This window comes from Aspergillus clavatus, genomic scaffold, assembly GCF_000002715.2.
Source record: "Aspergillus clavatus NRRL 1 1099423829805 genomic scaffold, whole genome shotgun sequence".
NCBI lineage: Eukaryota > Fungi > Ascomycota > Eurotiomycetes > Eurotiales > Aspergillaceae > Aspergillus > Aspergillus clavatus.
This window is the reverse complement of record NW_001517094.1, coordinates 2907567-2925767: the sequence shown is the minus strand read 5'-3', so window position 1 is coordinate 2925767 and position 18201 is coordinate 2907567. Positions and strand designations below refer to the sequence as shown.

The 18201-nt window shown below is 54.8% G+C and overlaps 8 protein-coding genes across 8 annotated transcripts, besides 12 other annotated features; 3 read left to right on the top strand and 5 right to left on the bottom strand.

Annotated features, from left to right (window-relative positions):
• Positions 1–334: 334 nt before the first annotated feature.
• On the top strand, positions 335–1825 carry ACLA_027600 (putative lipoate--protein ligase; the record flags this gene model as incomplete). Its single annotated transcript, XM_001269463.1, has 3 exons — positions 335–1357; positions 1422–1529; positions 1583–1825. The coding sequence occupies 3 exons, from the start codon at positions 335–337 to the stop codon at positions 1823–1825; spliced, it is 1374 nt and encodes a 457-aa protein (XP_001269464.1).
• Positions 1826–2350: 525 nt separating this feature from the next.
• On the top strand, positions 2351–3780 carry ACLA_027590 (pyruvate dehydrogenase (acetyl-transferring) subunit E1 alpha; the record flags this gene model as incomplete). The annotated part of the gene is made up of 4 exons (XM_001269462.1): positions 2351–2473; positions 2544–2677; positions 2764–3218; positions 3275–3780. The coding sequence occupies 4 exons, from the start codon at positions 2351–2353 to the stop codon at positions 3778–3780; spliced, it is 1218 nt and encodes a 405-aa protein (XP_001269463.1).
• A 336-nt stretch (positions 3781–4116) lies between these two features.
• Positions 4117–4146: a microsatellite.
• Positions 4118–4142: a microsatellite.
• Positions 4147–4198: 52 nt separating the features above from the next.
• Positions 4199–5896, bottom strand: ACLA_027580 (uncharacterized protein; the record flags this gene model as incomplete). The annotated part of the gene is made up of 1 exon (XM_001269461.1): positions 4199–5896. One exon carries the CDS (start codon positions 5894–5896, stop codon positions 4199–4201), a length of 1698 nt encoding a protein of 565 aa, XP_001269462.1.
• Positions 5687–5731: a microsatellite.
• Positions 5692–5716: a microsatellite.
• Positions 5897–6066: 170 nt separating the features above from the next.
• Positions 6067–6093: a microsatellite.
• Positions 6094–6564: 471 nt separating this feature from the next.
• Positions 6565–6592: a microsatellite.
• Positions 6566–6592: a microsatellite.
• Positions 6593–6621: 29 nt separating this feature from the next.
• On the bottom strand, positions 6622–8175 carry ACLA_027570 (mitochondrial 37S ribosomal protein uS4m; the record flags this gene model as incomplete). Its single annotated transcript, XM_001269460.1, has 3 exons — positions 6622–7545; positions 7614–8048; positions 8140–8175. 3 exons carry the CDS (start codon positions 8173–8175, stop codon positions 6622–6624), a joined length of 1395 nt encoding a protein of 464 aa, XP_001269461.1.
• Positions 8176–9042: 867 nt separating this feature from the next.
• ACLA_027560 (putative DNA repair protein Rad26) lies at positions 9043–11401 on the bottom strand (the record flags this gene model as incomplete). The annotated part of the gene is made up of 2 exons (XM_001269459.1): positions 9043–10860; positions 10928–11401. 2 exons carry the CDS (start codon positions 11399–11401, stop codon positions 9043–9045), a joined length of 2292 nt encoding a protein of 763 aa, XP_001269460.1.
• Positions 11402–12119: 718 nt separating this feature from the next.
• On the top strand, positions 12120–13706 carry cds1 (phosphatidate cytidylyltransferase; the record flags this gene model as incomplete). The annotated part of the gene is made up of 4 exons (XM_001269458.1): positions 12120–12278; positions 12383–12755; positions 12820–13613; positions 13668–13706. 4 exons carry the CDS (start codon positions 12120–12122, stop codon positions 13704–13706), a joined length of 1365 nt encoding a protein of 454 aa, XP_001269459.1.
• Positions 12310–12348: a microsatellite.
• Positions 12311–12348: a microsatellite.
• Positions 13707–13924: 218 nt separating the features above from the next.
• Positions 13925–13958: a microsatellite.
• Positions 13959–14572: 614 nt separating this feature from the next.
• Positions 14573–15995, bottom strand: ACLA_027540 (putative cyclin; the record flags this gene model as incomplete). Its single annotated transcript, XM_001269457.1, has 5 exons — positions 14573–14991; positions 15073–15400; positions 15454–15582; positions 15637–15718; positions 15769–15995. The coding sequence occupies 5 exons, from the start codon at positions 15993–15995 to the stop codon at positions 14573–14575; spliced, it is 1185 nt and encodes a 394-aa protein (XP_001269458.1).
• Positions 15996–16344: 349 nt separating this feature from the next.
• Positions 16345–18175, bottom strand: ACLA_027530 (putative fructosamine kinase; the record flags this gene model as incomplete). Its single annotated transcript, XM_001269456.1, has 4 exons — positions 16345–16636; positions 16712–16957; positions 17004–17087; positions 17157–18175. The coding sequence occupies 4 exons, from the start codon at positions 18173–18175 to the stop codon at positions 16345–16347; spliced, it is 1641 nt and encodes a 546-aa protein (XP_001269457.1).
• Positions 17335–17360: a microsatellite.
• Positions 17365–17396: a microsatellite.
• Positions 18176–18201: the final 26 nt, after the last annotated feature.

Sequence of the window (18201 nt, the reverse complement as noted above, 5' to 3'; positions counted from 1 at the left end):
AGATGCAGAGACGATCCTGGCTTATAATGCTGTGAGCCTGTGACTTCCCAAGACCAAACTGTTCAGGGAAGAGAGCTGAAACGGGACTTTTTAACAACAGTCATCTTGACTGCCTATCTGGGCCTAGTGCGCCGGGGATCGGAGGACGCTCATCTTCAGTAGATCTTACAGTACCTGACGCTAGGCTTGTCCCCATATTGTGTGAAAATTTGGTTACGGAGCTCGTTGTCTTACGATACATTACCATGCTTCACTTGCTGCTCCTCCACGGACTCCGGAGTTCGAACAGCTTCAACCATGTCCTTTCTTTGGTCTTCGACCTCGTCGTCCCTCAATGCGTCAGCTGCTGCGAGGACAATGGCTGCTGTCTTCGTCTTTGGTTCCTAGACGATGCGGTACCAGTCCATTTCGAGTGTCCGCACGATATAACTCCGCAATATTTACCGACCGGTTTGCCCAGCTAGCGAGCCGTCACTCTTCCCAGCACCAGATTTACCAGTCGTTGTCCTCCGACCCTTATGTGAACCTATCTATTGAGCATTTCTTGCTGGAACATGCGCCGCCTGATAGTAGCATCCTTTTTCTGTACGTCAATCGACCTTGTGTCGTTATCGGGCGCAATCAGAACCCATGGCTCGAGACCAACCTCGAGGCGCTCCATAACGACCGTGTGAGCGTTGGGGAGGGAAACAGCGACGACAGTCAAGAGGTCGTTCTTGTTCGACGGAGATCTGGTGGAGGCGCGGTCTATCATGATCAAGGCAACCTGAACTACAGTGTGATTTCCCCGCGGACTACATTTACACGCAACAAACATGCGGAGATGGTTGTTCGGGCTCTGCACAGGATTGGAGCGACCAATACTAGTGTTAACGACCGTCACGATATCGTTATGTCTGTTGGACCCAACGAGCATGGGGGGTCTGTTGAATTTCTGGACACACAACCGCGGAAAATCTCTGGTTCGGCATTTAAATTGACCAGGCACCGGGCTCTACATCATGGGACTTGCCTGCTGGATTCCCCCAATATCAACAACCTGGGATCATTTCTCCGATCGCCGGCGCGAGACTATATCAAGGCGAAGGGCGTCGAGAGTGTGCGATCGCCGGTAACAAATGTCTCGACGGCTCTTGAAAATGCCTTTGCGCCTTTCTCGATACAGGGAGTGATGGATGGCATCATGGAGGAATTTGGTCGAATCTACCAGGTTGATGCCGATGCCGTTCGCCGCGCGCAACGTGCTCATGCTAACGAGCCTGAGCTGTACGCCGGAGACGACTGGGTGGCTGGCGTGGTGGGTGAGCCACAGGGCTATGGAGAGGCTGAGATCAAGAAAGGCATTGACGAACTGCGGGTAAGGCGACCAAAAGGAGATTGATTGATCTGAGAGAATACTGCTAACGTGTGCTGGATACTAGTCGCTGGAGTGGAAGTACACTCAGACACCGCGGTTCACCTTTTCTACGTACCCCATCGAGGAGGATCCGCGTGAACGCCCTGCGCTGCCTTCGTCTCTGCCTCCATCTGTAAGATCCTATATGTTATCGATGACCGGAACCTAGCTAACCTTCCGCCTCAGACTCGGGTGTTTTTACGCCTCAAACACGGTGCTATCGTTGAGAGTGAGATTTCAGTTTCGTCTGACCCAACTGTTGCATCGGAGGAGGTCCATCGAGTGCATGAAGCACTGAGTGGTCGGAATCTCCATGAGCTCCAGCTGGGTCAGTGGGAGCAGATTCTTCGTGACGCACTGAGGGCGACTGACGCCACAGTTGCGCATGAGCTTGCGAGGTTTATTGGAGGCAAGCTGGGCTCCTTTTAGCTGGACTTGATCTCTTGTGGCTTTACGGAGCCATGAACTGTATATTAGATAGATCAACCATGTACATTAGTATTAGTGCTCTATACATGGCCTATGCTCCTGGGTCGTATGATATTGCTTAATGCTTTGCTATACCCCAATTGGAACAAGAGCTTCGTCTATCTCGCGCTACTAACCCCGCGATCGATCCTCTCCCCTTGATTCCCTAGCTCGAATCCTTATACTTTATCGGAGTTGACCTACAACTACAGTCTTCAAGACTACACGCCATCGTTGAACTCACCTCCTATCTGCAGGCAATAAGGCAGACATGGCATCTGTTTGCCGTGTTTGCAGCAACTACACCGGAGCTCCCCGAAATGGAAGGCTGGCTTAAGTAAGCTACCTGCCGAATTCCGACTAGTCGACAGGGAGAGCAAATCCCAACATCTCTGGGTGTTGAAAGATAACAGGGCAAGACTCTCATCATCCTCCTCCAGCCCTTTTCTCTCCATCGATTGGACTTTTTGACGCGTCCAGTTCATTATGTTGTTCCGAACTGCGTGGTCTCGTCAGGCTGCGCCCTTGAGGCGTCAGGCTTTTGCTCCTCTTGCTCGCCGGTCTGTCACCACCGACGCCGCCTCGTCGCATGCTGAGAATGTTCCGCAGGTTTGTTGAGAGCCCCGAAATCAATTCATTTTGAAGTCTTGGAGCTGACGGAATATGATTTGGATGGCAGGAGGATGACAAGCCCTTCACAGTCAAGCTCTCCGATGAGAGCTTCGAGACATATGAGCTCGACCCTCCTCCATATGACCTCGAGGTTACCAAGAAGGAGCTGACGCAGATGTACTACGATATGGTGGTGACCAGGTATGGAATGACCGGAGGAAAATCCTCGCAGATGACTGGCGATCTTGAATTGAGACTAATCCGTGCCTCGTTTCTGCTTTATTTAGACGTATGGAATTGGCCGCCGACCGTCTTTACAAGGAAAAGAAAATTAGAGGTTTCTGCCACCTGTCTGTCGGCCAGGAAGCCGTCGCTGTCGGTATCGAAAACGCCATCACCCGCCTTGACAAGGTTATCACTGCCTACCGTTGCCACGGTTACGCTCTGATGCGTGGTGGTACCGTCCGTTCGATCATTGGAGAGCTGCTCGGTCGCCGCGAGGGTATCGCCTACGGAAAGGGTGGCTCGATGCACATGTTCGCCCCCAACTTTTTCGGCGGTAACGGTATTGTCGGTGCTCAGGTTCCCGTTGGTGCCGGTCTGGCCTTTGCCCAGCAGTACAACGAGGAGAAGGCCACTAGCATCGTCCTGTACGGTGATGGTGCTTCCAACCAGGGTCAGGTCTTCGAGGCTTTCAACATGGCCAAGCTGTGGAAGCTTCCTGCTCTGTTCGGCTGTGAGAGTAAGTCCTCTTCTTCTACCAAGAGATTACCAGTATTTCATTCTGACAATGTACAGACAACAAGTACGGTATGGGTACCTCCGCCGCTCGCTCCTCCGCCTTGACCGAGTACTACAAGCGTGGTCAGTACATCCCCGGTATCAAGGTCAACGGTATGGACGTCCTGGCCACCAAGGCCGCCGTCAAGTACGCCAGAGACTACGCTATCGCCGGTAACGGCCCCGTTGTCATCGAGTACGTCACCTACCGCTATGGTGGTCACTCCATGTCCGACCCCGGTACCACCTACCGTAGCCGTGAGGAGATCCAGCGCATGCGCAGCACCCACGACCCCATCGCCGGTCTCAAGCAGAAGATCCTCGACTGGCAGGTCATGAGCGAGGACGAGCTCAAGGCCCTGGACAAGGCTGCCCGTAGCCACGTCGACGAGGAGGTCGCCATTGCTGAGCAGATGACCGCTCCCGAGAACACCTCCCGCAACCTGTTCGAGGATATCTATGTCCGCGGCAGCGAGCCCCGCTGGATGAGGGGCCGCACTGTCGACGAGACCTTCTACTACTAAACAACCCGCCCTGTGTCTTTTGATGGAGTTGGAGAGAAAAAGTGTACCTCGGAACTGGCAGGACCCTGTGCAGCATCCCCCTTCAGCACGTCTAGTATATGTAATTTAGCCCGGAAACTCGTTTATGGTTTGCATTATTCTCCCGTAGCGTCAGGATTTTTCTACTGGAGAAGTTCATATTGAAAGAGAGGAAGTTTGTGTGTTCGAATACTTATCTTAAATCTTTAGTCTTGGTTGGTGTCCACCAAATTCTAAATTCTGGAAGCGAGGAAATAGACGTTGCGTAATTGATATTGACGTGGTAGAGTCTCGTCAGGGGTATCATGATAGAGCTATGAAACAGAAACAGAAACAGAAACAGAGACAAGAAAATACCCATGAAGCAAATCAAACGATAAATAAATCATAACGAAGCAAATCAAGGCTCCTGCCGCAACATGTCAAGAATCATCTCCTGGGTCCGCTGCACGGAGTCCAGCTTCTCCTCCAACGAGGCGCGGTCCTTCTCCAGCTCCCGGCGCAGCTCATCCTGCATTTCCTGCCGGAGCTCATCCTTGAGCTGGCTGATGAAGACGGAGGACATGGAGCTGGCGGCGCCGCCGTCGTGGGCGATGCCGTTGCTGTTCCCGTTGCCGTGCCCGTCTGCGCGCAGGAGCGGGTCCTGGCTGCCCGGGTTGGCGTTTGTGGCGAGGGAGCTGACGAAGGACGAGGAGCGCGGGTCGGTGCTCACGGCGTCAAGGTGTCTGTTGAGTTTGCCGAGGGTTTCCAGCACGGCGGTCATCATGCTGCCTTCCAGGGCCGAGGGAGTGTGAGTCGTTGCCGATGCGTGCGGGTAGGTCCATGCGCCTGCGCTGGAGGCTTTCCGGCCTGCCTGGGTGGTTGGGGTCGCGAACATCGAGTCGAAGCCCGGGGGCAGACGGACGGGGTTCTGCGAGGTGGAGGAGGTGGTCGTAGCCCCGGCGGCGGCAGCATTGGCGCCATTGAGAGTGGTTGTGGTGGTGGCAGCAGCAGCAGGGAGCGTGGGCGAGGCAGCGGGCGCCGAGGACGCCTGAGGCTGCTGGGACTGGCTTTGGAAACGGTTCTCCACGACCGGAGTGGAGGAGGGCCGCCAGCCGTCGGAGTTGCCGTCCCACAGGTCGAACGAGCGGCCCTTCCGCTTGCGAGTCTGGCGCGAGTCGCGCTTCTCGATGCGGCGGGCCTCGGCCTCCTCCCAGCGCTGCCAGGTGGGGATCCAGGCGTCGACGGCGGTGCGCCAGCGCGGATTCGACAGGTCGTCGCTGTCGGTGCCGCCCTTCTCGCGCTGCTCCTCGAGGAACTTCATGCGCTGCTTGGTGACGATCTCGACTTTGCGACGCACCGAGTGCCACGAGTACGGATGGCCCTGGTCGCGCGTGAACTCCTCCGTGACCGTCTTCCACCATTTGCACAGGTTGCTGCGCTGCCCGAAATCCGCCGCGTGTCGGTTGCAGATGTCGAACAGCGACACCTCCTCCTTGGTGGTGAGCCGCTTGCCGTGCTTGCGCGGCGTGTCGCCCGCCGCTCCGCCATCGAGGTCTTCATCCCCGAGCAACCTTCCCACCACAAGACCGCCTCCGCCCCCGGCTCTCGCTCCTGCCCCTCCAGCTCCAGCTCCAACCCCGGTCCCCACCGCGCCGGAAACCCCATGCTGCACACCGCCCTGGCCCAAATCCGGCGGCGACGGTGCATAATCCGGATCACCCATAATTGCGTCCGGGCCGCCAGTGTCCCGCGCAGCGCTATCGGACTGGTCACTATCAGACCCCTCGCTCAATTCCGCCTGGGGAGGTCGCGCGTCGACGACGACTGCGACGGGCTGATGGTGCGAATTCTGACCCATACGCAGATTCGTCGAAATGGTCGGCAGCGTATTCTGCTGGAGGGTGTTTTGCTGTTGTTGTTGTTGTTGTTGTTGTTGCTGCTGCTGCTGCTGCGAGCGCGACATCATGGACGGGAGCCATCGCAGCTGCGGCATCTGAAACGAGGCTGGTGACGAAGACCCAGCCGTATGGTCAATTCGAGAGCCTGATGCGGTGGCTGCAGTGTGGTGGTGATGGTTGTTGGAGCCCGTCGTCCCATGCCAGGGATACATCGACATGGTCGGATGTAGGAGCGAAGGGGAGCTGAGCTGAGACCAGGGACTTGCGGAGGGCCGACTGATGAGAGAATAGCTAGCTGATCCCTCCTTTTTCTCAGTTGTTGCTCATCCCACAGAGAAAATGGCGATGGGGAGGTTATGCTATACGAAGTAGATCGATAATAATGATAAAAAAAAGAAAGAAAGAAAGAAAAAAAAGTGGATAGATGAAAAATCCACAGCGGCTTTTGCAAATTCTGCGCGTTGGGGAAGTTGGGAAAGTGAGAAACCTGCGAGTTTGGTCCTTTTTGGAGTTGGCGCGAGTGGAGGCGGAACGGTAATTTTCATCCCCCGCTCCAGAATAGATTACACATGAAATTTATTCCCAAACGAGTCTTAGACAACGGGATAGAGAGATCCTATAAGAGACTGGAAAGAGATGATTTATCAGACAGTTGATTGTACAGGTGTGCTCATACAGGCGCAAAAGCAGGCTCCAACACCGTTGCAACATGATACTTTTGCTCGCTCTTCCCGGGGACTAACAAGGCAAAGGCAGATATCCATACATCTATGAGCACCAGGGAAGTAGGAAAAGGGAAAATTCAAAACAGACCAGAAGACCCCCAGTAATACAGGATTGCGGAACATGCCAGCCGAAGATAAGAGTACAGAAGCAAAAAGCTGGGAAAAAAAAAAAAAAAAAAAAAAAAAAAAGTGGTGAATGTATTACAAAGTTCGTCCGTCTACCGTCTCCGCAAGTACCACGCAAATGCAGCCGTGCCCACGCTCTCGGGGAATGGTGTCGGCACCTCGGTGCGTCCCGGCCGTGCTACGGGATGGCGCAGGTATACGGCAGCGCAGATGTTGTGGTTGACCTCAAGATAGCGAGGGATAAAGGCGAAAGCGCCCATATAGTCACGGGGGCGCCAGGGGGTAGCGTAGGGCTTGGAGTGGTCGATCGGGTTGTCGCGCATCTGAATGAGCGCGCGGCGCAGCACCTCGAATTCATCGTCCGTCAGTTCGGATGTGTCGACGTCCGCCTCGGGGTCTAGGGCTGCCTTCTGGAAAGCCTCGGTGAGCTTGTCGGTGGGCTGGTCCTGGGCGGAAGCAGTAGTGGTAGGGTTCGATTCAGAAGCGGCGGTGGAGGCTTCGGTGGCCTGTGCCGGTTTCGACTCCGCGGACTCTTTCCCGCCTTTCTTCTTCTCAGCCTTCTTGGCTTTCAGAAGCGTGACGAGCTCGGAGAACTGAGACTCGAGGTTGTCGGTCAAGACTGTGCTCGATTCGGACCGCGACAGGATTCTCCGGACGGCCTTCTGGAAGCCGCGCAGCTCCTGCTTGCGTTTGGCGGGGAGCACGTCCTTGCTGTCAGACATGATAGTCTTGGCCTGGGTGAGGAGGGTCTTCAATGCTTCCTTGGGATTTTCCTTCGGCTGTTCCTCGGCGGCTGCTGTGTCCAATTCCTCTTTGTTGTCTCCCTTCTCTTCCGCCACCGCACCCTCTTCTCCCTCGGCGGCTTCGCCCTCGGTCGACTGCGCCCCCTTCTTTCTCGCGACACGCGACTCTCGGCGTTCGAACTTGTCCTTGGGAGCACCAGTGGCGTACATGACACGGTCCGGCTCGACCTGGAACAGATCGCCAGGATTCAGGAGGTAACCAGGGTATCTCATCTGATCAGGAAGTGTCAGCCAACTTCAAGGCCCAGAGGCGTCTACCTCACTGGGTGAGGGAGGCCTACCTTCTTTCCATTCACTGTAACTGCACCGTGCACAACAAACTGCCGAGCCTGTCGGGCACTGCTAGCGAACATCGCCCGGAAGATAGCTACATCTAGCCGACGCTCCAGGGGAGCAAACGTCATCTGTGTGAAGGGGGTCGTGGAGGATTTGGAGTCACTGGCATCCGCCTCGGTTTCCAGACCCGACCCACGACCAGCGGACATCTTGGAGCCATCGTCGGTGGCCAGTTTTACCGGGTCCATGGGGACGACGCTGCGGATGCGGCGGGTGAACATGCGCGACCATTGACTCTCGGGGACCTGTTCACCATGATACGCTCGGGCAACGGATTTGCCGGACCATTTTTGCTGGAAGAACGTTCGGTTTACGGTGGGAGGGGCGCGGAACCGATTGAGGTTGAAAAGGTTATATTTGCTCCATGATTGTCGGATTTTCTAGATAGAATAGGAAGATGATTAGCTGAGATGAACCCGGGATGACATGGAATACAAATCTGATGCTCGAGATCGTTAAATAAAGACGTACCGCCTTGCTCAATGGTGTCGTAGCCCTGTTCCTCATGATGGCGACTCTACCGTGTGTATCGACCTGCAGCAAGCACTTCCTTCAGCATCAACGATGAGCGGACCGAAACGCCAAAACTTCAGAGAAGGCACGTGACTGCTCTCACCTGATCGTTCTGTCTGCCTTAGCCCTCAGGCACCAGAAACCATCCCACTGCATCTCACCTGATTGGACAGAAACACCTCGCTAAGCACTAGCCTTGCCGTCGGACTCCACCCAAACATATATAATCCTCTCACTTCCTCCGATCTTTTGGCCATTTTTCTTCTTTCTTTTCTTCATACTTACCTTGTTTGGGTGGCTGCGATCAAGAAGGCGGTCCACCACAGATTGGTCCCTGCATTGCACAGCGCGGCGGAACAGTTTGTTCAACGGCCTTCGGGTCATTGACAGGCGTATTCTTTGGCACTTTCCACTTTGTGGGTCTTTTTCTCTTTTCATCATTTCTTCGCCTTGTGCGGGGGTATGGAGAAGAGGGTGTATGTATATACCCGTACTCTGTGTAGACAACCGTGATTCCAATCCGAGGGTTTTGTGATGCCGTTCTGAAGAGGACATTGATGAGAGGGATCACACACCTGGGCATGTTTTAGTGTTATCCACATCGTTGGTTGGTAATTACAGCCGGATGCAAAACTGCTGCAGATGTGTATGTATACTATTGAATACTTTCAAGGGCCTCCGTAGGACACATTGATTTTGGACTGAGATCAATCAAGTCTATAACTTGAGGTCAATATACAGTTTTGTACATCACTTCTTTACTTAAACGGTCATTTGAATTAGGTTTCAAAAAACCACAACTCAGAAGTATAAATATTCGCACTGGTCTTGCATTCATTATCATACACATGGTTATTCGTATCAATCGTCTCGCTTCGCGCTGGGAAATATTTCTAAAAGAGCCTCTGCCTCCTGCGGATTAACCGCATCGTCCAGGATCTCATGGGCCATCTCCACGGTGTCATCATCAATGCCTCCCTCAAGAATCGGTCCCTCGCTGAAAGCCAACCGGGTCAACACCACCAGGAATTTCTGTTTCCCTCCCGCCACGCGACAGAGTTTCGATTGTAGATCCACATTCTTGTGGCGACGGACGACCCCGTAGACTAAGCGCATCAAGCCGTTGACCATGGCTGCATGCAGATGTCGCTCCGGTGGATAGTTGTAGAGCGCATCCAGCTCGTCGTGCATGGCTCGGATGATCCGCGCCAGGACCGTGGGATGGTAAGCGATGACAGAGCTCCCGTGGTCGCTTACCGGGGCGACGGGGTTGAACGCCACCGCCGTGAGAAACTTCATGGCCTCCAGGCGCACGGTGCAGATCTCGGCTGCGGTGTACGGGGGCTGGCCCTCATCCAGTTGCGGCATCTCGCTCAGGAGATTGGCCACGCGGTCTACTATATAGTTCTCGTTGGCAAACTGGTCTTGCTCGGCCTCCTGGATGGACCCAAAGGATGTCGGACGGATGCTGGTTGCGAGGAGATTCAGCATCAATATAATGTCCCGGATCGGTTGCGCGCAATTCAACATCATCAGAACGAAGTCGTAGCGCATATATCGCCAGAACTTCTCCATCGTCCGCTCCCGATGCACACACGTGCATGCCATCTGGTAAAGCAGTCCGAGGGATTCGGTCGAGTCAACCAAAGGTTCGAGCTGGGATAACGGCGTCTGGCGTATCTGGCCGAGATTCTGTCGCGAGACAGGCGAATTTTCGAACCGAGGTACCCCGTTGATATCTCCCGATTGCTGCAGCACTGGCACCAGATATTCAAGCATATGCGGGATGCATGACGGTCCATCCAACGTCAACAGGTAGCGCATGATCAATGTGAACAACGGCACTGGCGGGAAGAATTTCTCCTTTAGGGCTCGAGACCATAACGAAGAGATGACCTGCGCGTACTCTACCACATAGTTTCCTGAGTGTAGTTTCGCCGTCTCGTCCAATAAGATAGTGGACAGCTTCCGTTGCGGCTCTGACGGAAACGCCATTCGCGCCATCACCTCGATATCGGTCTCTTCGTTTGGGTAGGTCTTGTGATTGAGTATCGCTTTCATGAGCTGCGCATTGTGATCGTCCTTTCGGGGGAGGGGCTCCTCAGTAATGATCTCCTCATCCATCATCGCATCATCCAACATATCCTCCAGCGCCTCCGCTGCAGGCTCTACCTGTTGGCTCAAAGGTAGCGGTGTCGGACTTCCCGGGTCCAGCTTCCGTTTCTTCTTCCCAGGACCCATGGGGGTCATCCGCTTCGACTGAGTGGACTTGGTGGGTGAGACGGCCATAATCTCATCGTCGTCGAACCCATCGCGGAACGGAAGTACCCGGGTCTTCTTGGGCGTGACCGGTGGTGGCGGCGCATTGTCCGGCGCGCGACTCTTTGCCTTCAAGCTGTTGATTCGCATGGTCTCCTCGGCAAGATCCTGTTTGAGGAACGCATTCTCCGTCGCGAGTAGCTTGCCCTCAGCTCGCGCTGCCTCCACTTCCTCCCTGTGTTTGGCCGCCTCCTCGGCCATTGCCTTTCGTAGTGCCGCCAGCTGTCGATCATAGTTCTCAACCAGTTTCGCTTGGTTCGACCGGATAATGGCAATCTCCCCGGCTTTTGTCTCAGCTAGCGACCGAGCGGTGGCCAGCTCATCCGTCATTTGTTTTAGTCGCTCCTCTTCTAATCGCACCTGTGGATAAGATCAGCCCGATGTTAGCGATTGTCTGATGCTCTGCCTCCTCTTCAGCTTCAGGTACCTTCTCCTCGAGCGCATTATATGCCTCATAGATACTGGACTGGTATGGATTGCCCTCTTCAATCTCCATGGCGTCTGCGACGTCCTCATGGCGCAAAGGGACCGCCTGCCCCGCCAGAGCAGGCGGCTGATCCAGCGCAATTGCCAATCCCGTATCATCATCAACCACCTCTGCATCGAGCTCCCCTACATCCAGGGCATCGTAATCGTTGGTCAGCCCGGTGTGTAACCGCGCAGGAGGTCTCAATGAAGTAGTATTGGCAGGAATCGACTGGGGCTCAGGTGCTCGAATCGGAGACTTGTTGACGGCCGGAACAGGCGTGGTTCGCTGGTCGGGCGCATGAGCAGTCTGCTCAAACTGCACCGGCTGTTGCACCTGCGTGGCTAGATACGCGTTCTGCTCGAGCTGCAACAACGTACTGGGAGGCAGATCGTCGAAGCCATCGTCCGAGAAGAAATCATCGTCGTCTTCCATAACCCGAGACACACGGTCGCCATGAATCAGACGAGGACAGCGAATGGCATTGAGCTCGACAAGATGAGTGTTTTTTGTTATTGAGATTTTGGTACGGGAGAGAAAAGATAAATGTCAGGAACCAAAAGAGAGAGAAAAAAAAAAAGGGACGCAGGCCTGACGTAGTGCAGAGTCACGGGGGGGGGAATCGAGGTTCTTCTGGTTTGGTGACAACTTTCAAAGTCTGGGAGACTTCTTCCTCTCTCTCTCTCCCCCTTCCATCCACTTGATTTCATCCTCTTCCAGGTTGAATGGCTTCGAGTCGACTTTCAAAGTACATCAACCGCTGCACCCTCCCCCCTTAATCTCTCTCTTCTCTCTTCGTCCTTCCTGTTTCCTCCTGCCCGACCGCTTTCGGGTGCTACGTACTCCATACTTCACATGAAATTTTGACACTACAACCACTAACTAGCTAACTAAACCAAGACGACGATCGCTCTCCAGCACGCACTTGTCTGATTATTTCCCCCCTTCCCCCAGAGATTCTTTTGCCAACGCCAACTTCCCATCTTTCACCCTTGTTCGGGTCCATTCCGTGTCCCTGAACCCCGGTTTCAGATCCATCTCCTGAAATTTCCCCGCTTACCTGGTCTTGCTCTCCCCGCGCAGTCGTGTCGCTCTGTTGTGAGAAAATCGACCTCTCTCCCCTTGTCTCCAGCCTTGTCAGCCCTGTCCCATCATGTCCAAATCACGCCGGAACGTCCGGTTTCAACACAGAGCAAACAGTGGCTCTGAAAATCGGCGGATGAGCATCTCTGATGCCAGTGACATTGCTTCCGATCCTGGGAGTCCTTCGAAGGATGGTATTGTCTCCAAGTCTGCAACAATTCCCGAAGAGGTGAGTCGCCAGCAGATTGAAGAGTGCAGCCAAAAAAAAAAAAAAAAAAAAAAAAGAAAAGAAAAGAAAATCATACCAGAAGCTGACAAGTTTTGAACGTTCAGAAGCAGGAGCAGCCTCAGTTGTCCGACTATGAAAAGAAGAAACAGACGTTTATCACTCGGACAATATGGACCTTCGTTATGATCTTATTCTTCTTCATTGCCATGTTTTCAGGCCACATCTACATCATCGGTATCGTAACCGCAGTCCAAATCGTCTCGTTCAAGGAAGTAATTGCTATCGCCAATGTTCCCAGCAGGGAGAAGAATCTGCGCTTCACCAAGTCGCTGAATTGGTACTTTCTGGCTACAACCATGTACTTCCTTTACGGAGAAAGTGTGATCTACTATTTCAAGCATATCCTTCTGGTTGACAAGGTCCTGCTTCCTCTGGCGACGCATCATCGGTTCATCAGCTTCACGCTGTACGTCATGGGTAAGTACTCCTGCGGAGTCTGTACGTTCGTCCAGAATGCTAAGGTGCTGCAATCACTGCGCAGGATTCGTCTTCTTCGTCGCCTCGCTGCAGAAAGGCCACTACCGTTTCCAGTTCACCCAGTTTGCCTGGACCCATATGGCCCTCTATCTTATCGTTGTCCAAGCTCATTTTGTCATGAACAATGTCTTTGAGGGCATGATCTGGTTCTTCCTGCCAGCTTCCCTAGTAATCACCAACGACATCTTCGCCTATGTATGCGGTATCACCTTCGGACGCACTCAACTGATCCAGCTGTCGCCCAAGAAGACAGTCGAAGGATTCCTTGGTGCTTGGATTTGCACCATCATCTTCGGCTACTTCATGACCAACATCCTGATGCGCTACAAGTATTTCATCTGCCCGGTCAATGATCTCGGCGCCAACGTCTTAACTGGACTGCAATGTACCCCCAACCCGGTCTTTGTGCCCCAGCCCTACTCGCTTCCCGAATGGACCGGTCTCGCCAAGACCTTCTACGTTGAGCCCATGCAGTTCCACATCCTGGTGTTCGCGACCTTTGCCTCCCTCATTGCGCCATTCGGTGGCTTCTTCGCATCCGGACTCAAGCGCACCTTTAAGATCAAGGATTTTGGCGAATCCATCCCGGGCCACGGCGGCATCACCGACCGCATGGATTGCCAGTTCATCATGGGATTCTTCTCGTACATGTACTACCACAGCTTCATTGCTGTGTACAAGGCCAGTGTTGGGGACATCATTGAGGCTGCAATCAACGGCCTTACCGTCGATCAGCAGCTTGAGGTGGTCCGTGGGTTAGGCAAATACCTCTACAACCAGGGAACCATTTCCGATACGGTATGTTGTCTTCTGATACTCTGCTCATATTTGCAATTTACTCACGATCTACAGATCCTGGACTGCCTCAACACCGAGTTGAAACGCCGATGAAAGCACCTCGCTAATGACTATACATCTTCCGAGACCGGAAGTATTGATGAACTTGTTCGGCTTTTATTCATCCAAACTTTTTTTTAATCTTTTTTTCTCACTGTAATTTCTTGCCAGTACATTGGCTTGTTGGTGTATACATGTCAGGAAAAGACGTTCGGGTTGGTTCAGCCGGGGGGGGAAAAAAAGGGAACGGAACACTTTTTTGTCTAGGTAGATTCTTCTTCTCTTCTTCCTCTTCTTCTTTCTTCTCGTCCGCCTGCTTCTCTGTGAGTTGGAAGGGCCCGATGCAGCGCGTAAAGGCCCATCATATATAGCTCTCACATCCATGATTAGGTACTCGACTGCCTGAATAGATTTTATCCTTCGACATATATCTCATAAGTCGTAGCTATTTGCCTGTGACGATGTTGCCCTCCTTCATCGTGCCTGCATCGTCTGTTCCAAGTTTAGATGGCTGGCCTATATTGCCCAGGGCAGTTTGCAAGACCAAACCCGGCGGTCCCCGAATCGACCTAGCTGGAGCGTCTAGTTCACCATAGACGGGGTGTGTGGTGCTGGCATTCAAGCTGAGCCGGTAGTTTTGACGTTTGTGTCGGACGGCGCTACAAGCTGCTCGACACTCAACCTTGAGCTCAAGAAACGGGGCCGAATTGTTCTGCATGAGCGGGTTTCCCCTGGGATTTCGTTATGATCTCCAGATCTCCAGCCCTAGGCAACTGAAGACTTGTTCGTTGCGCCCCGCCTATATTTCTCAAGCTTCGAGTTGGCCCTCGGAAAAAAAAAAGGAATCCGTGTGCCGGGAATGTTTTCGTAGTTCGAAGAAGGAAACAGCCTCGACGCACGTACAGATCGTCAAGTCAAGCTCATTCCTCGACCTCGTACTCCTCCATCTCGACCTTGAAGTACTCCGCCACCCGCGCCTTCTCCGCCTCCGCGCATTCCGGATCGATCATGAAGCGGACTGCGCCGTCGCGGCCGCGCTCGCCGGGCTTGGGCCGCTCCCCGTTGGCCGCGACGGGCGTAAGGGGGTGCAGCGGCGGCGCGCCGCCCTTGTCTTTCTCTCTCTGTGCGGCGGCGGTGTTCCGGCCGCCTCTGGCGCCGTTGAGCGCTCGGGGCGCTCGGGTCTCGTCGACCCAGTGCGTGTAGCGTGGTAGCTGCTGGGCCTCGGCTTCCTTGTTCAGGGGGATGCGGACGGTGAGGAATCGATCGGCGGGGAAGTGCGGGCCGACGCAGGTGGATCCGCGATTGTGGGTGTATAGCTCGAGCAAATCGAACAGGGTTTCTGGTTTCGTGTCAGTTTCAAATATCTTTTTGCGTTTCGCTGGGAAGTGATAAAAAACTATTGCATTGGACGGCGGCTTACCCATGACTTCCTCGCGGCTGGTCTTCCACTGCTCGTAATCAAGCCCCCGCTCCACGGGCTCTAGGCGCTGGTCCAGCAAACGGCCTGCGAGCTCAAGGCAGCAAAACGCCATGGTGGAACTGGTCTGCTTGATGGGCGCAAAGGTGCGGTACAGATCCTGCGAGATGCGGTAGGCGAGGTTGGAGACCTCAGACTGCGGCATCATGCCATAATGTCGGGCTAGTTTGATCAGGGTCTTTTGTGGGTGGCGGGTTCGGAAATCGAAGCCAGACGCTTCGAGCATGAGTCGCTCTAGCCCAATGATGCCTCGGGCGTGCGCCTCGAAAACCTAGGCGTTGTTAGTTCTGCTTTCTGTCGCCAAGTGATGTTCTGAAAACCCACTGGGTTATCTGGAGCCATGTGCTCTGATGGGGGCAGCTTGAGATTGTACGCAGCGCAGACAATCTCGCGGGACTTCTTCAGGGTGTCCTCGATCTTGCAGGCTGTGAAGAGGGCAGCCGCAGCAGCATCCTAACGAAGTCAGGACATCGTCCCAAAGAAAGGCAAGAAGAAAGAGATAGATACCATGTAGTTGTACTCCGTGTCGGGGTGGATCAGCCGGAATTTGTGATAGTAGACCACAGCAGTGTTGAAAGTACGGATAGGTCTAGCCGGTCAGTAATTCACTCATCATTCGGGTCGCCAGCAGGAGCATACAGATAGAGCACCCGGCGGACGTTATCAATCCACGTCACCCCTTGCAGGCGCAGAGATTCCTCGCGCAGGGGATTCACCCCCATGGCCGCAATACATTTCTGTATGGTCTGCTCAAAGACATACGGCTTGGCCACCTGGATGAAGGACGGGTGAATGGCAGGGGGTTCCGGCAGCCCTTGGTCTGAGGCAGCCGGCTGTGTCGCGTCATCCCGCTTCTCTGAGGCCATCCTGGAGTGCTGGGGTGGCAGAGCTTGTCGTGGTAGTTGATCTGAGAATGAGCGCGACAGCTTGAAGATGGGGACTCTATAATGATGCGTGATTGGCGGCGACCATCACGGTCACGTGTACTGGAAGAAGGTTCCTCCGCCGGTCTCAAGCAAGAGAACAGTCAACGGCTTTGCGACAACCTATATCAATGAAAGTTGGGAGGAAGTGGCATTATTACTGTTAAAGAGGGAAGATCTGAAGACAGTGAATCTATGTAAAGAGATGTTGTGTTTCATCATCATCAAGGGCTGGGCGACTAGACACCTAAGTCATCCCAACCGACTATATATATCCTCAGCACCGTGACGTTCAAGGTACTCCGGTTCCAGCTCTGGTCGCCTTGGCCAACTCACTCTGGGCAGTATTCTCTGCATAGCGGGTATAGATTGGCAAGTAATGACCCTTCTCACTGGTGGTTGCCTTTACACCCTCCCTCTCCTCCACAGCCCTGAGCCACTTCCTCCACCGCTGCCAGACAGCTTTATCCTCTCCTTCCTGTCCCTCAGCAGGAATTCCCAGACCACCAGTCTTCAACCCATCAAAGGCCCACAACCGCACCGCCCAGGGCGCCAGAGCCAAATCAGGAAAGGAAAGTTGATCCCTCTAGAAAGAACGGCCCCTCGAGATGCATCTCCCTCGTCCACTCGTTCGGACGACTGAGGAACTCCTCACGGACTTTGGCAGTCTCCGCGAGCTCACAAAGTCCATCAAGATCCGGGCGCGGGCTTTCTCGTAGGAATCGGACGGAAGCAGACGCGGCTGGTGGTCTGGGTATGCGTCCTTGAGGTATTCGCGGATGACGTTGGACTCGTAGAGTGGCTTGATGGCCTTGTCATCTTCGCCTGCATGGACGCCCAGTGTTGGGACCAATCCGCGCGGGTTCAGGGCCAGGAATGACTGCTCGTTGTGGTAGGGGGTTGATCTCGATGTATTGGTATCTCCCCCGTAGCCGAAGCTACTCGCCATACTTCTTTAGCAGCTTCTCCATGATCGACACTGCCCCCGACCTATACCCAGCCCCAAAGATCGCATGGTGGTTCAGATGATGATACCTAGAAGGGTCAGCATACTTATACTCACTCCCACCCCCCCCAGATCCACCACGAGCCAGGACGTCTTACAGCTCATACAATCGCACCCGGTCATCATACTCCTCGACCGGCTCCGTCTTGGGCACAATGCGATGATACGCCTCGAAAAACGGCGCCCCAAACCCGCCAAACATCCGCATAATCCCCAGCTCGTACTCCCTATGTGCATAGCACGCCGACGGGTCATACACCACGTCACCTACTACCACCTCCTCCTCCTCCTCCTCGTCCCCCGCTCGCCCACGCCCACGCCCACGCCCACGCCCACGCAAACTCCCAGTGCCCACGATCCGGCCCCGACCCGCATTCCCACTCCACAGATCCCCATGCACCACCACCGGCACAATCCCCTCCCCCTTCCCGTCCCTAGCATACCCCAAATGGCCCTCCCCCAGCAACGCCGGCACCACCGTCCCCGCCGTCCGCTCCACCAGCGCCCGCAGCCCACCGTCCGGCCCATGCCGCCGCTCCGCCCGCTCCAGGATCATCAGCAGCCGTTCCTCCGCGTAGAACTCCGCCCACGAGTCCCGCCACCGGTTCAGCTGCCTGCTGTCTCCGCAGAACGTGGGGACGGGGAAGCCGAACCGCCGGCGGCCTGTCGCCGGATCAGGCGGCGCAGGCGTCGAGTGCAGCTGCGCCAGCCGCTGGGCGAGCGAGGGTCCTGTGTGCCGCCCGCCACCGCCACCGCCTAGCTCCAGGAACTCGGTCACAAGGAAGAAGCTCTTGCTTGTGGGGTTGGAGTTGGCTTTGCTGTGCTCGTCGAGAGGGCCCCAGGCTAGTGCGCGGGGACAGAGCCCCGGGACGGCGTGCGCGATCGCGTTGAGCGACTCGTATTCCCCGCGGAACATCTCCTCCGCTGCTGTGCCGTCGGCGGACGTCTTGACGAAGTAGCGGCGTTCTTCCTCGCTTGTGCCGTCGGCGGACGCTATCGTGGCGTGGATTGCTCCTGTGCTGGTGAAGCCGGAGCCGAGGCCGGTGGTCGAGAGGCTGGCTTTGGAGGCATCGGGGAGGGAGAGAGCTCGTAGTATAGAGGCAGGGACTGGGGCCATTGTGAGACTCTTGACGAGGATAAATG